The sequence below is a fragment of the Panthera onca genome, chromosome A3 (assembly GCF_046562875.1).
Source record: "Panthera onca isolate mPanOnc1 chromosome A3, mPanOnc1 haplotype 2, whole genome shotgun sequence".
Classification (NCBI taxonomy): Eukaryota; Metazoa; Chordata; class Mammalia; order Carnivora; family Felidae; genus Panthera; species Panthera onca.
In genome coordinates this window covers 127441345-127457061 of record NC_138341.1, presented here as the reverse complement: position 1 = coordinate 127457061, position 15717 = coordinate 127441345, and the positions used below count along the sequence as shown (strand labels likewise).

Sequence of the window (15717 nt, the reverse complement as noted above, 5' to 3'; positions counted from 1 at the left end):
CAAAGGCAGGGTCTGAGTCATGAATCGGGCAGCTGGTTCCAGCCCCGGGGCCTCAGCCACTTTCATGCACTGCTTCCCTAGGAGATGCGGACCCTTCTAGCATTTGAGGAGGGAGAGTTTCGAAGAGCAGAGAAGGCTTTCAAAAGGGGTGGGGGTGTGGCCGGAGGTAACGTGGGACGCTGCTGTGTCTGTGGCCTCCCAGAGGAGTGTGGGCGGGTGCCCGGCCCCCATGCAGCCCCAGTACGAAGCCGCCTCCGGGTCTGACTGGGGCCTGTCTGTGGTTCCTCAGCCGCGTCCTCGACTCAGCCCCTTCCCTGCCCCCACTTGGAGATTTTGCCCATCACTGAAGTATTTCGGTGCTTCAACAACCAGGAAGACCGTCCTGGTGCAGCCGGGGAATGTCAGTCTGTCCCAGGAGGGCCTCTGTTACCCAGGCAGCACTCCTTCAGTCTTCAAAGCCTTCCCTCCTGCCTTGGAACAGACACGGCCGTTCCGGGTGTTCCCCCCCCCCCCCCCCCCCCCGCCAAGGGCCTAGACCCTCTTTCTTTTGGAGGCTGTGGTGTGGCTGCAGTCGCTCCAGCCCCTCCGGGGCACCCCAGCCAGACTTCCCGCTGCCAGCCCCTGCAGCTCTGTGCCTGGTGGCTCTGTCTGGCCACCAGAGCAGCTTTGGCCCTTAGAAGGCCGACCGGAAGTGCCAGGGAATTAACGCCCCGTCCCCGCTGCATTCTAGGAAGGATTGGTGTATAAATGCCCCGGCTCCCTTGCTGCCTCCCTGCCCCGGATCGCTCGGAGACAACATGTTTTACACTGGCTCTCAAGGGGCCTCAGAGGGATCGAGCCCCCGTCTCCTACCCTGGCCGCTTGCTTGGTCTCATGCCCTGTGCTGGCTGCCCTCTCTTCCCAGGCCCACCTCTCCCCTCCCCTGCCTGCATTTGCTGGACCACCACCCAGACTCACTACTTGCACTCAAACCCTCAAACCCGTGTCTTCTAGGGCCCAGACTCAGACTCCCGTCACAGCCAGCCCGTTGGGATATGCCCACAGTCCACACTCGCTGTGCTGTCTGTATATGTAGCTGTGCATACAGCTCGTTGGTACCTGATGTGGTGATGAAGGCTATGCTTTGTAGACCTTTGGATCAAGATTTATTCATTTAACTACACGGTTTTCTTTTTGTATTTGGAGCTAAGACTCAGATTGTTTGAAGGTCTCCAAGTGTTTCTGACGATCTGAGAATCAGTGCCTCATATGCCAAAGAGGCCAGTGGGAAGGGCCTATGCTTGTTTAACATGGAATTGAAAGTGTCTGGGCCGCTTTAAGTGGGGTGATGGGAGAAGGCCTCTAGGAAGGGACATTTGATTCCAGATGGGAACGAAATGAGAGAGGTAGGGGCCTGTGGATACCTGGAGAGTGTCTTCCAGACAAAGCAGCAAGTGCAAAGGTCCTGAGGTGGGATGGTGCTTGGTGTGTTCATGGAACAGTATGGAGGCCTCAACTGCGGCTTATTTTTAGTGCTTGCAAGAAGGTATTTCTCTGTTAAAGATACAACCCAATGCAACATTATTCGTGCTATTTTATATAGTGATGTGAATTTTAAATACATATGTGTAATTCATAAGGTGCTGTATGAGATGTGACACAGAGGGGTAAGTGTAAAGCTGTAAAAAGGATGTTATTGTCTCTCAATTCTGTCCGGTAGATCTGTGATTGAATGTGTAACCTTCCTTGAAGATAATGTCTCAGATCTGAAACTCGGGTGTTTTGGGAAAATAGTTCTGGCCAGTGGCTTTCTGCTTCTGGCATGAGCCCCATGAAAGGGGGTGCTTGCTGAGAAACCTGGGTGGTAGCAGGGGCTGTGGGTGGGGCAAGGTCTCGTGTTCCACCCTAGGCTCCCCAGGCCAGCTCACAGGGGGCCGGCCGAGATGGGCACCTTCCCGGGGCGCCTTGTGGTTTCCAGAGTCAACACAGAGAAGGAGGGTGGGCAGCTCAGAGGCCCCACTGAAGAAGGAAAGCCTTCTCATGTCATATTTGCTTGGCTCCTGCTCTCGGCTGGAACACTGCCCTGTCCGTGTGAAGGCACATGCCCTCCTAGAGGAGAATGCAGACTAGCCTCCTCGATGTTGAAGAACTGATCATTTGGGTAGGCAAGAGGGCCTGGTTTGTTAGCAGCCTCTCCTGCCCACCCCCCCCCCCCAAATAAAGGAAAAAAGAAAAGAAAAAACATACGTTTGTGTTACAGAATGACTTGATTTGAAATTAGCATGCTCATTTTGGAAATTGGGAAAGAAACAGAAATGAAGAAAGAAGAAAATTAAAATCACTTATAATTCCACTCTCAGAATTAAGTTCCACGGCCAGCGGTAAAACCCAAATAAGAGTGCCTTAGATGAGATGGAAGTTTCTTCCTTACTGAGTTATAGGCAGCCCAGGGCACATACATTGGCTCCTCTGTCGTTAGGGACATGAGCTTCTCTGTTGCTACTCCATTTTCTTTAGTACGGTTTTTGCTTCATGGTACAACGTGGCTGCTTGACCCCCAGGCATCACATTGGCTATCCGATCAGTAGGAAGGAGAAATAGAAAAGAATCCCTGCCTGTCCTTCTCATCCCCAAGGATACCGTCAAGATGTTATACATAATACACCCACTTCTAGCCCACTAGTCCAAACTTAGTCCCTAGTGGTAAGGGAAGCTGGGAAATACAGTCTTTATTTAACTAAAATCTTGAATTGTATTTCTAAAGGAAAAGGAGAGACCAGATACTAGAGGACAGTTAGTAATCTTGGCCATATTCTCACACAGTTTAGGGCCTTCCCTTCCACGCTGCTTTTGTCTATGCTTATGGAGAGTTGATTTATGTAGCTGAAAATGAGATTGTATCTTATGTATTCTGTAACTTGGCCCCCCTCTTCCCCCACAGTTAGGGTTACATCAATAGCCTTTATCCCTACCATTAAACGGACTTCTGAAAACCATTTCTAGCATGGTCGTCCTTTGTTGAGATGGACAATTTATTTAACTAAAACCCCAAGTGATAGAATTCTAAATCAGCTACTGAAGTTAAATCTCAATGTCATGTGTGAGATTCATTTTTCATAAATGCCCATTTTTCATAAATGCCCAGAACTTGAATGGATGGAGCACAGGATTTGGGCATTGGAAGAAATCGGTGGGCATTTGAGGGGTGTCCCCAGACTCTGGCCTGTGTGGGGCTGCTTGGAACAGGCCATGCAACCCCCACTCCTCCGTTGTTATTACTGTCTTATTACCATTGCTTGGAGTCAAGGCCCTGCTCTTCTGCGACACTCTGCTTCCCTGGACCCTGGCCACCCAGATCATGTGGGGGGGGGGGGTGGGTCCCCCTCTCCTCTGTCCTTGCTATAGCCCGGGGGCTGCCCCACCCCCCACCTGCCCACACTTCTGGCAGGTCCCCTGGCCCTCTCACGTTTCACCATATGTCTGGTGAGGTCACCCTGGCCAAGGCAGGGATGTCCCTGGGGGCAGCCGGGCCCCCTCCCCTCTCTGATCAGATTGCTGGCATCAGTCTCAGAGAGCGACTTGGAGGCCTCTTTCTGTCCCTTTTTATCTCCAGGGAGAGATTTATCCTCCCCGGGCTGTGGCTGCAGGTTGCAGACAGACGGCAGCTCCCCAGAGGCACCCGAGGGGCAGCTGCTACCTGTTTTGTGCTTCTGTGGTTTGTCGTCTGTAGTTACTCCCTGATGATATGTGCTGGGACTCATCGCCAGCCCACACTGCCTGGGTTTGAGGCCCGGCTCTGCTACTTGCCAGCTGCGTGGCTTTGGATAAGCTGTTTATTGCCTTGGGCCTCAGTTTCCCTCCTCTGTAAAATGGGCACAGTAATAATAGCACTCACCTCCTACAATTGCTGGAGGATTGAAACACTTAGCGCGGGACCTGGCACGTAATTGGGCCCAAAGTTGTAAGGGATGATAAGAGTAAAAAATAGCAAATATATTGTTATGGTTATTACTGCTGTTTTTATTGAAATACTCCCAATTCTGTACCGGTTACTTCTGGAGCCTCTTCCGGACCCACTTCCGCAGTTTCTCTCCCTGTCTCCCGCCTTTCCTCCACACCTTCTTGAGCACCTGCTCTGTGCGAAGGAGACAGCGGTGAATGAAACCGCCTCCGGCCCTGAGTCCGCTCACGCTCTGCGCGAAAGATGATACCCAGTGAGGTCCATACGTAACCCCATCGACAAGACCACAGCCAACAGTGATGGGTTCCGGGAAGGGTGACCGGGTTCAGGGAGTGTGGCGAGCCCCTCCTTTCTACAGGTCTAAGAGGAGACCTCTCTGAGGGCGGCGGGGGGGGGGGGGGGGGCTCCCTTGCTAGTTGACTGACTGGGAAGAAAGCTCTCTAGGCAGAGAGCAGCCACCACAGAGGCCTGGACGCAGACAGGCGCTAGGCGGGCATTCAAGGGACAAAAGGAGACCAGTTCGCAGCAGCTGAGTGAGGGGGTGGGAGGAACCCTCATCCTACAGCGTCTTGCCTTTCCGGGTCTTAGTAAGAGCCTCTTCTAAGGCAGGGTCTGTGGTCCTCGGCACTACTGATGTTTGGGGCCGGATCCATCCCGGTGGCGGTGTAGGGTTGATCTGTGCCCAGAGCGCTCCCATCCCCACTTGTGACAACCCCAGAAACCTGCAGACGTCGTCATCTCTTCTGGAGGGCAGAATCACTTCTGAGTCGGGAGCCGCTGCTCTAAGGCCAGGTGGGGCAGGGGCGAGGCCGGCCTGGCATCAGGACCCCGGGTTCTGATCTGTGTTTTATCAGCAACTTTTTGTTGGACCTCAGACCAGCATCTCTCCTGCTGCCCGGTTTCCTCGGTTCAGCGGGAGCTTGCTGGAGAGGGCAAACACACAGCCCCGCCACCCCGGCCATTTCTACAGCTGTGGCGGACGTCACTAGTCAATCATGCTGCGTCTTCCCGCTCAGCCCCGAGCTCTGGGGGCCACGGAGACACTTGGGCCTGGTGAGCAGTCTCTCTGGTCCCCTCTGAGCAGCAACTCCTGGGCTCAGGTTTGGCCCTGTTGACTTCTGGCTAGATGACCTCTGTGAGCTTACTCATCCTCTGGGCCTTAGTTTTTCTCATCTGTAGAATGGGACCAAAAGGCCTGCCTCGAAAGCCAATGGTGGGGCCCGAAATGAACTTATGATGGGACTGTGTGTGTCTCAGCACGTTTGTGGCACGAAAGAATGAGAGCACGTGAACCTCGTTCTGGGTGTGGAGTCGGGGGGACTCTCATCTGCTGGTTGGAGCGTATGTGGGTGCAGTCGCGTTGGGGGGACGTTGGGCATGTCTGACCCCTGGCCAGCCTTTCCACACCTGGGTCAACACCTGGAGGGTCTGGGACACCTGGGCCCCGTGGACCTGTTCATTGGAGCATTGTTGACGGGAGGACATGGGAGGACACCTGGCATCTCCGACTTCTGCCTCATGATAGCAGGTCCTGTCATTAAAAACATTTTGTCTTTTACTATTAAAGTTTATTTTGAGAGAGAGAGATGGAGTGTGAGCAGGGGAGGGGCCGAGAGAGAGGGAGACACAGAATCGGAAGCAGGCTCCAGGGCCTGAGCCGTCAGCACCGAGCCCGACGCGGGGCTCGAACCCACGGACCGCGAGATCACGACCTGAGCCGAAGTCGGACGCCCAACCCGCTGAGCCACCCCGGTGCTGCATACGGCCCCTATCACTTTAAGTGCTCAGCGACAAAATGAACAACGTGAGGCCTTCGTGGGGGGGGGGGGGGGGCTCCAGAAGCGGATCCAGCGGCGGAATCCAGGGCGAAGAGTTTACTTGGAGAAAGCACTGAGGAGCCACCACAAGCCAAGTGAGGGATTGCGGGAGGGGAGGGAAGGTGGCCAGGAAAGCTGAGCCAGCAAGGAGGTTGCCCCTGGGGGCCGCCGGGGAGGCGGCCTGGACCCCGTGCCTCGGTTTCCTCATCCGTCTCTGCACGACAGCTCGGGCCTGCCCTGCGCCAGAGAGAGGGCCCTCGGGCTACGAGACGCGGGTGCTGGCAGCTAGAGGAGGTGCCGCCGTGCGCCCCGGGGGCGAGGACCCAGGGATGTGGGTGGGGTCCGGGCGGCAGGTGCTGCCAGGCGCCCGTCTCCGCGTGGATGAGCGCGGAAGATGTGACGTGGAGAGAGCAAGTTGCTGCAAGCACGTCCTTTATGGAAATGTCGTAAACGCACGCAGAGCCCCGTTCTCCATGGCTCGTCCGTCCACGTGTGCGTGGTCGGCGGGCAGGGGGCACGCGAGGGAATGAGGAGCCCGGATCCAGGATGGGGGCGGGCGGTGCCTGGCGGCGAGGCAGGTGGCTCACCTCTCTTGGTGATGCTTCATCTCTTCCCGCTTCCGTGTGTGATACTCACACGGCACATGGATACGGCGCACGAATGTTGAGGACACGCCGATGCGGCTTCGTGTACACGCGCTGGCCTGTGAAGCCACCTTTCAGATCAAGAAGTAGAAGCTTTCCAGCACCTCCCAGGACTCCCTCGTGCCCCTTGCCAGTCTGCCCCTTTCCCAGACTTGATGCATTTCTTTTAGAAAATGGCTTAAAGAGGGGCGCCTGGGCGGCTCGGTCGGTTGAGCGTCCGACTTCGGCTCAGGTCACGATCTCGCGGTCCGTGAGTTCGAGCCCCGCGTCGGGCTCTGGGTTGATGGCTCAGAGCCTGGAGCCTGCTTCCGATTCTGTGTCTCCCTCTCTCTCTGCCCCTCCCCCGTTCATGCTCTGTCTCTCTCTGTCTCAAAAATAAATAAACGTTAAAGAAAAATTATAAAAAAAAAATTAAAAAAAAAAGTCAGACACGTAATTGACTTAGCCACCCTGGCACCCTGACAATGTAATTTGAAAAGTCAGTGATGAAACATATACAGCACCAATGGGATTTTTCAGCATCAATGGATTTTATCATAGGTAGCTCAACTTCACTCTAGATCTGATAGTTATACCTACACCTTCTAAAACTGTTATTGATAATAACAGATAATACTCTTTACCATGCAACAAATACTGTTCATAATATTAACTCATTTAATAGATTCTTTTCATTTTCATGTGGAGATGTGTTATTACTTTAAAGACTGCACTGGGGCGCCTGGGTGGCTCAGTCGGTTAAGCGGCCGACTTCATCTCAGGTCACCATCTCGCGGTCCGTGAGTTCGAGCCCCACGTCAGGCTCTGGGCTGATGGCTCAGAGCCTGGAGCCTGCTGTGGATTCTGCGTCTCCCTCTCTCTCTGCTCCTTCCCCGCTCATGCTCTGTCTCTCTCTGTCTCAAAAATAAATAAACGTTAAAAAAAAATTAAAAAAAAAAAGGCCTAAAGGGAGTTTGGGATAATGCTAAGATGTGCCAAATCTGGGTTTGTGGCTATTGGTTAGTATTTTTCTCCGGTCTTTTTCTACAACCTCTAGATACCATCATCGCCATCGTCATCAAAAAAGCAGAGGGGTGTTTGGTTAGACGTGGGGGCAGGAGCCTGGGCAGCAGTGTGGCATGGGTGTAGTATGGACAAAAGCAGAGCAGAGGCTCAGGCTGCCCTGGGAATCCTGAGAATGGCCTTGTCCCTAAGGGAGGTTCCCAAGACATGGCTGCTTTTGGCTGCATTTCCAGAACTGTCGAGGCTTGGACAAGGAGTCGCCCCCGAGGGTCCCCTGTAACCACCCAGCCTGCCACAGAGGGCATTGGCACGGCCTGGAAAAGCCGATCGTGCCTTGGGCAGCAAGGGCTGGGCCCGGAGCCCCTGCCCACCCATTCTTTCCGGGTCACCAGCTCCCCATTGTGCCCCTCACACGGGCCTGTTTGCGGCAACTCTGTGGGTGGCCCAAGCCTCTCATTGTCCCAGCACAATGGTGGTGGCTTTGCTTGTGTGAAGAAACCAGGACAGGAAGCCCGATCTAGGCCAGCGCTCCCAGCTTCCTGCTGTCCCCCGGCTGTGCTGGGCCAGCATGCCTTTGTCTCCCTCCAGTCTCAGGAGGCTGGAGGCTGGCCTTCCCAGCAGCGGCGTTGCCCTGATGAAATATCCCCTAGGAGCTCCTGTCCCCTGTCCCTGTTGTCCTTTAAAAGGGAAGGCCAACAGGCTTCTAACAGCCTACCAAGTGGCTTGAGTTGAGGCTCCTGCTGTGTGTCAGACACACTCCATCCCTTCCTTTGATTTTTGAGTGCTTGCTGTGTGCCAGGCTCTCCTCTCAGCCCCTGAGATACAGCTGGGTCAAGAGAGGCAAGCTCCCGGGGCGCCTGGGTGGCTCAGCGGGTTGAGCGTCCGACTTCGGCTCAGATCATGATCTCACCGCTCGAGAGTATGAGCCCCGCGTCGGGCTCTGTGCTGACAGCTCAGAGCCTGGAGCCTGCTTGGGATTCTGTGTCTCCCTCTTTCTCCGCCCCTCCCCTGCTCATGCTCTGTGTCTCCCTCTCTCTCAAAATAAGTAAACATTAAATTAAAAAAGAGAGAGAGAGAGAGAGAGAGGCAAGCTCCCTGAGGGCAGCTCACTTAATCCTATTATATTGTAAAAGGTAGGACAGTATTGCTATGATCCCCAGTAGTAAACTGAGACTCAGAGAGGGTAATGCATTTTCCTGAGGTTACACGGCAGGAAGGTTTTTTTTTTTTTTTTTTCAATATATGAAATTTATTGTCAAATTGGCTTCCATACAACACCCAGTGCTCATCCCATAAGGTGCCCTCCTCAATACCCATCACCCACCCTGCCCTCCCTCCCACCCCCCATCAACCCTCAGTTTGTTCTCAGTTTTTAAGAGTCTCTTATGCTTTGGCTCTCTCCCACTCTAACCTCTTTTTTTTTTTTTTCCTTCCCCTCCCCCATGGGTTTCTGTTAAGTTTCTCAGGATCCACATAAGAGTGAAACCATATGGTATCTGTCTTTCTCCGTATGGCTGATTTCACTTAGCATAACACCCTCCAGTTCCATCCACGTTGCTACAAAAGGCCATATTTCGTTCTTTCTCATTGCCACGTAGTACTCCATTGTGTATATAAACCACAACTTCTTTATCCATTTATCAACTGATGGACAATTAGGCTCTTTCCATAATTTGGCTATTGTTGAGAGTGCTGCTATAAACATTGGGGTACAAGTGCCCCTATGCATCAGTACTCCCGGCAGGAAGGTTTAAACCCAAACTGTCAGTTTCCAAGCCTGACCTCCATTGTTGGATTGCGGTAAAGGTTTCATCCCAGCCATAGTCCTTTCTGATCTTGGCCCTTGCCTTAGGAGCTGGTGTAGATGACCTCACCTCACTCTTTTCATCTGTCATATGGGCTTTTAATGTAAGATGGAAAGGTGGGAAGTGTATGAAGACAGGAGGGCTTCTTAGAGGAGGTGACATTTGGCCTAAGGCCTGATGGATGAGAAGGAGCTGGCCCATGGCAGAGCTGGAGAGAAGATCCTGGTAGCAGGAACTGTATGTGTAAAGGTCCTGAGGCAGGAATGTCTCCTGGTGGGTGGAACAAACAGAATGGTAGTGGGGCTGAAGATTATCTAGGTGTGGGGTGATGGAGTGCTGGAAGGTGTGGTCAGAGAGATTAACTAGGACGAGATCATGGGGGCTTTATGGGCTGCGGAAGGACATTTGTTTTAAATTTTTTTTTTAACGTTTATTTATTTTTGAGACAGAGAGAGACAGAGCATGAATGGGGGAGGGGCAGAGAGAGAGGGAGACACAGAATCGGAAGCAGGTTCCAGGCTCTGAGCCGTCAGCCCAGAGCCCGACGCGGGGCTCGAACTCACGGATCGCGAGATCGTGACCTGAGCTGAAGTCGGACGCTCAACCGACTGCGCCACCCAGGCGCCCCAGGACATTTGTTTTAAAGTGTAGCGGGAAGCCAGGGAGAATTTTAAGCTGCGGATTGACATCTGATTTACCTATTTAATAGGATCCCTCCGGCCGTGTGTGGAGAAAAGACTTTGGGGACAGTGAGGGGGAACAGGGAGGAGGTGATGGATGTGGGGAGAAGAGCTTGGATTTTTTAGTGCCTGTGGAAGGTGAAGCTGAAGGCATTTGCCGATGGACAGAAGGTGGGGGGGGGGTCCCAGGGAAAGAGAGGGGTCGAGGGTGACTGGGACAATTGGGGGGTTTTGACTGGAGCCCTTGGCAGGCACAGGTGCTGTTGATCAGGCTGGGAAGAGAGCTTGGGTGGTGTGGGTTTGGAGGGGGGCTTGGGAATTAGGTTCCAGACGCCCCCAGGCACCCAGGCCGAGCTGTCCAGTCTTCAGGGGAGTCCAGGCTGGGGATGTAAACGTGCTGGGAGGACTGGGTGAGGCTGCCTTGCTGTATGTCCCCGACTTTCCTCTCCGTGACCGGCTGTGTGAGCCACCAGTGCACCACCTCCCGGGAGACCCGAGCCTGCCGGTGGCCAGGGCCCTGCGACAGCCACTGATGTCCCTCGGGTGATGGAAACGGGTCTCACAGCCGTCTGTGGAAGGCCAGCCTCCCCTGTGCCCTGCTGTCCTCTATCCTGGGTGTCCCTTCCATCTCCCGCCGCTCGGAGCCCTCCCCAGACAAGCATGGTCACGTGACACGCACTCTTGATTAATCCGCAGCCGGCTTCTGCGGTGGGGACACGGTGCCCTCACCCAGGCCTCACTCGCAGAGTCGCCACTCTGTAATCAGCTGTGGCAGGAAGGGCAGCTGGCAGGCCACCCCAGCTCATCGTGGCCCTGTGGCCGTGACAGCACCATGAAGTCATTTCCTCAGGGGATGTCACATGGCTGTTGCCGGGTCAGCCTGGGTCCAAGTCCCAGAGTGGGGCTGACCGGGCAGAGTTTGCCATGAGGGGACTGGCCTCGGTATCCCCGGGTGTGTCGGCCACCCCCCGCCCCTCCTTCAGGTCCGTCCCCCGCCACCCCACCCACACCGGGGCCAGGCTGCCGTCATTTCTCATCGGCATGGCTGCGCCCCTCCGTTCTGGTGCCCCCACTTTCACGTTTGACTCCTAAAACCCGGTTCCCCACGAAAGCCACCGATATTTTGCCAAGATTTAAAAACGGAGAGACTTTGCCTTAAAAATCTTACTTTCTGGCTTCTGTTGAAAACAGATCCCAGAACACCTGGCGGTGCTGGGCCCGCGCCTTCCCACCTGACCACGCTTGGAAGGGAGACGCGGCCGTCCCCTCCGATGGGACGTGCTTGCCAGCTCCCCACAGTCCCCGACGCTCCCCTGCCTTCGTCGTCTGTCACATCACAGGGGAGAGAAGTGATTTCTCTATTCTGAGCCCCTGAGAAAAGTGGCAGAATGGCTGTGCTCCGTCCAAACATCAGGGTTCTGGGCAGCTGTAGAAGAGAACGAGGATGCTGTCCGTGTAGGGATATGAAGGATCTCTGGACAGTACTAAGTGGAAAAGCAGGTGCAGCACGTCCTAGGGATGCTGCTGTGTTTTGGTGTGAAAAAAGGAGAAAAGTCAGAATACGTGTATGGGCGGGGCGCCTGGGTGGCTCAGTCGGTTAAGCGTCCGACTTTGGCTCAGGTCATGATCTCACGGTTCATGGGTTCGAGCCCAGCATCGGGCTCTGTGCTGACAGCTCAGAGCCTGGAGCCTGCTTCGGCTTCTGTGTCTCCCTCTCTCTCTGTCCCTCCCCTGCTCATGCTCTGTCTCTCTGTCTCTCAGAAATAAATAAACATTAAAAAAAAAAAAAGAATACATGTGTGTATATGTGAGTATTTGTGTTTGTTACTTTTGCATAAAGATTCTCTGGAAGGTTATGGAAGACACTTGTAGTTGTGGTTCCCATGCGGGGGATGGGGAGGAACTCGATGCCTTAGGGCTCAGTGTGTAGGAGAAGAGACTTGTCGTATTTTTGACTTTTTATATTTTCGACTCTCGAACCATGTGAATGTGTTATGATTTAGAAGTTAAATTTTTTTTTAAGTTTATTTATTTTGAGAGAGAGAGAGAGAGAGAGAAGGAGAGGGAGAGAGTGGGAGGGGCAGAGAGAGGGGGGGGGGGGGAGAGAGAATCCCAAGCAGGCTCCACACTGTGAGCGCAGAGCCCGACGTGGGGCTCGAATTCATGAACCTGTGAGATCGTGACCTGAGCCGAAATCAAGAGTCAGAGGCGTAACTGACTGAGCCACCCAGGAGCCCCTGGAAGTTAAATTTTTGAGAAAGGGGGAAAAAGAGAAAGGGAAATGAATTATAGTTTTAGAGGGAGAGCGATGGGTAAGGAAGCAGATGGGGGCTCGTCTCCCTGAGGGCAAGGCTTTGCGGGTGTGTCTGCACAGGGCCTGGTGTGCGAGATGCTCAGTAAACGTTTGTGGACCGAATGGGGGTGAGGCATGTTCCCGTGTGTTTTTTAACACAGAAGCCGGGGAGGTTTTTCCTTACTCCCCACCCAAGTTCCTGGACCGTGGTACCTCCCGTGTCCTAGGTGGCGTTTGAACGTGTCACCCTCCTTTCAGGCCACCCCGGGGAGATCAGAGGCCTGGGTGCTCACCTCTCCCTGCTTCTCTTCCCCCAGGCATTCCTGCATCGCATCCGGCAGAACGTGGCAGACTCCGTGGAGAAGGGCCTCACGGAAGAGAACGTCAAGGTGTGGATCGCTGGGCCAGCCCCTCTGCCGCTGTGTGCCTTGCTCACCACGGCCATCCTGTCTTCCATTCTTCTCTGTGCCAGGCCTCCTGGCGTGGAGCCAGTGGAAAATCCCTTCCCGAGCGCCCCTGGGAGCCTGGCCCCTCCAGCTGCCCTCCCGGCGGCCCTGGCCCGTGCCCCTGCACCGGGCATTGAGTGTCGAGGCAGAGCGGCTGAGCAATTGGGTCCGGCCTTCGTCTTGGCTGCGGCTCTGGGGAGTTTCGGGAGGACGTCAATAGGCCCTCTGTGTGCATGGCAGAGGCCCCTGCACTCGCCAGGCCCGGCTTTCCAGTGTGACCTCACCCTCTGGGAGGCTGCCTTTAGTTCTTGGGGCTCCAGGGTCCTGGTCCGGGGGAGAGGGGAGACAGCGTGGGGTGGGTGTCAGAGGCGGCCGACCTGGGTAGCACGTGAGGGACTTGGTCAGACAGGATGTTCTCCCCACATGTGCCGGCTAGTCTGGACAGCAGCCTTGCAGTTGATAATTCTGAGCTCAGTGTTTCGGGTAAAAAGCTGAGGCTTTAGATGCAAAGAGATGTTCAGGGTCACTGCATGGCCGGTCCCCGATGGTGCTGGGATTTTGGCATTTTATGCATGCGTGCGTTCATTCATTTATTCACTCCTTCATTCAGCAAATATTTGCTGAGGACCTGCTGTTTGTTTATCACATGTATTTATCACAGTCTGTTTCTTTATTGCGATTCAAAAATTATGATACTTTTAAATTGTAACTTATTTCAGTCTTTAAAAGATTCCTTTTTTTGTGAGGTATATAACTCACATACAGTAAAGGGTGCAACCCGTTGTGTCAGACGTGATGCAGTTTCACGTATGACCACGTCTATGTAGCCATGATCCAAATGAAGACAGAGCATTTCCTGCCCCAGCAGGCTCCTGTGTCCCCCTCCCAGTAAATGCCCACTCCCCAAAGGTAACCATCGATTAGTTTTGTCTTTTTAAAATTTTTTTTTATTAAAAAAAATTTTTTTTTTCACATTTATTCAGTTTTGAGAGACAGAGAGAGACAGAGCATGAGTGGGGGAGGGGCAGAGAGAGAGGGAGACACAGAATCTGAACAGGCTCCAGGCTCCGAGCTGTCAGCACAGAGCCCGACGCGGGGCCCAAACTCACAAACCGTGAGATCATGACCTGAGCCGAAGTCAGACGCTTAACCCACTGAGCCACCCGGGCACCCCTCAATTGGTTTTTTTTTTAAACGTTTTATTTATTTTTGAGAGAGAGAGGAGAGCGTGAGCGGGGGAGGGGCGGAGAGAGACAGGGAGCGAGAATCCCTGACAGCACTGAGCCCGACATGGGGCTCGAACTTACTAACTGTGAGATCATGACCTGAGCCGAAGTCGGATGCTCAACGGACTGAGCCACCAGGTGCCCCAGTTATTGATTAGTTTTGCACTTTTATGCAAAAGTGAGCTTTTTCACGTCTGGTATCTTTTCTCACTGTTACGTGTGTGAGGTTTGCCCATGTTGTCATGCGTAGCTACGATCCGGTCTTTTTCATTGCTGGGTAGTAATCCATAGTGCGAGTGTCCCATAATTTACCATCCGTTCCCCTGTGGATGGATATTTGACTTATTTCCAGTTTCGGGCTTTTATGACCACACAGGCTGTCATTTCTTTGGGTACACGCTTGGGAGACTGATGTTCATTTTGAAATTTACAGCCATCCCTTGAGGTGAGTGTAGTACATAGTGTGATCTGTATCTACATATCTGTCCTCAACGTAAGCGGATCCGACCGTGTGCACTGGGCAAGATGGAGGGAGAAAACCAAGCAAATAGTGCGGGTGATTCTTCCAGCCACCTCCAGGGTGAGTGTGTCCTCCAGGGCTGGCGGAGGAGGAAGGGCAGAGACTGAGGTGTGGTCTGCAGCCCAGCCTTCCCTGCCCACCCTCAGGCCATCTCCCTCTGTAGACTTTCTGGTACATTCCAAAGGTCCACGGGCTTGGTCTTCATTCCTGGAGGTCTGGACTCACCTGTCCCCTTCTCAGCAGGGCTGTCCATGGCCCTCTGTCCCACCCTGGGACTCTCTTCCTGTTTTACTTTTGTCCTTACTGCTTCTTACCCCCTAGAAAACTCTGTTTTTGTTTTTTTGTTTTTTTAATTTTTTTTTTTTTAAACGTTTATTTATTTCTGAGACAGAGAGAGACAGAGCATGAACAGGGGAGGGGCAGAGAGAGAGAGGGACACAGAATCTGAAACAGGCTCCAGGCTCTGAGGTGTCAGCACAGAGCCCAACGCGGGGCTCGAACTCATGGACCGCAAGATCATGACCTGAGCCGAAGTCGGACACTTAACCGACCGAGCCACCCAGGCACCCCATGTTTTGTTTTTTTTTTAAATAGGCTTCATGCCCAGCATGGAGCCCAACGTAGAGCTTGAACTCAAGACCCTGAGATCAAGACCTGAGCTGAGATCAAGAGTTGGACGCTTGGGGCGCCTGGGTGGCTCAGTTGGACGGCCACTTCGGCTCAGGTTACGATCTCGCGGTCCGTGAGTTCGAGCCCCGCGTCGGGCTCCGTGCTGACAGCTCAGAGCCTGGAGCCTGTTTCAGGTTCTGTGTCTCCCTCTCTCTGTGACCCTCCCCCGTTCACGCTCTGTCTCTCTCTCTCTCAAAAATAAATAAACATTAGGAAAAAAAAAAAGGAGTTGGACGCTTAACCAACTGAGCCACCCAGGTACCCCCTGGACGGTTAAGCATCTGACTTCTGCTCAGGTCATGATCTCACGGTTCGTGAGTTTGAGCCCCTCGTTGGGCTTTCTGCTGTCACCACAGAGCCCCCTTCAGATCCTTTGCCTCCACTCTCTTTGCCCTTCCTCCGCTCATGCTGTCTTTCTCTCTAAAAAAAAAAACATTAAAAAACAAACACTTGTTTTGGTTCTTTGTTTGTGGCCTGTCCCCTTCCATTAGAATGTCACCTCCATGAAGGCAGGCACATGTCTGTTCCCTGGCGTATCCCCGAGGGCCTCTAACAGTGCCTGGCACACAGTAGGTGCTCAGTCAGTCAGTATTTGCTGAATGAATGAGTAAAAACCCCAGAGGGAACCACAAACCAGTCGTAAAACTGGTTACCCCTGCTGTGGGCCCCAGTAGG

The 15717-nt window shown here is 53.6% G+C and overlaps 1 protein-coding gene across 2 annotated transcripts in view; it reads left to right on the top strand.

Annotated features, from left to right (window-relative positions):
* PREX1 (phosphatidylinositol-3,4,5-trisphosphate dependent Rac exchange factor 1) overlaps window positions 1-15717 on the top strand; it is a 186653-nt gene that overhangs the window by 67882 nt on the left and 103054 nt on the right. For both annotated transcript variants that reach the window (XM_060645492.3, XM_060645485.3), the window contains exon 2: window positions 12499-12570. In XM_060645492.3, coding sequence (XP_060501475.2) covers window positions 12499-12570 — 72 coding nt within the window. The remainder of the gene's footprint in view (window positions 1-12498; window positions 12571-15717) is intronic.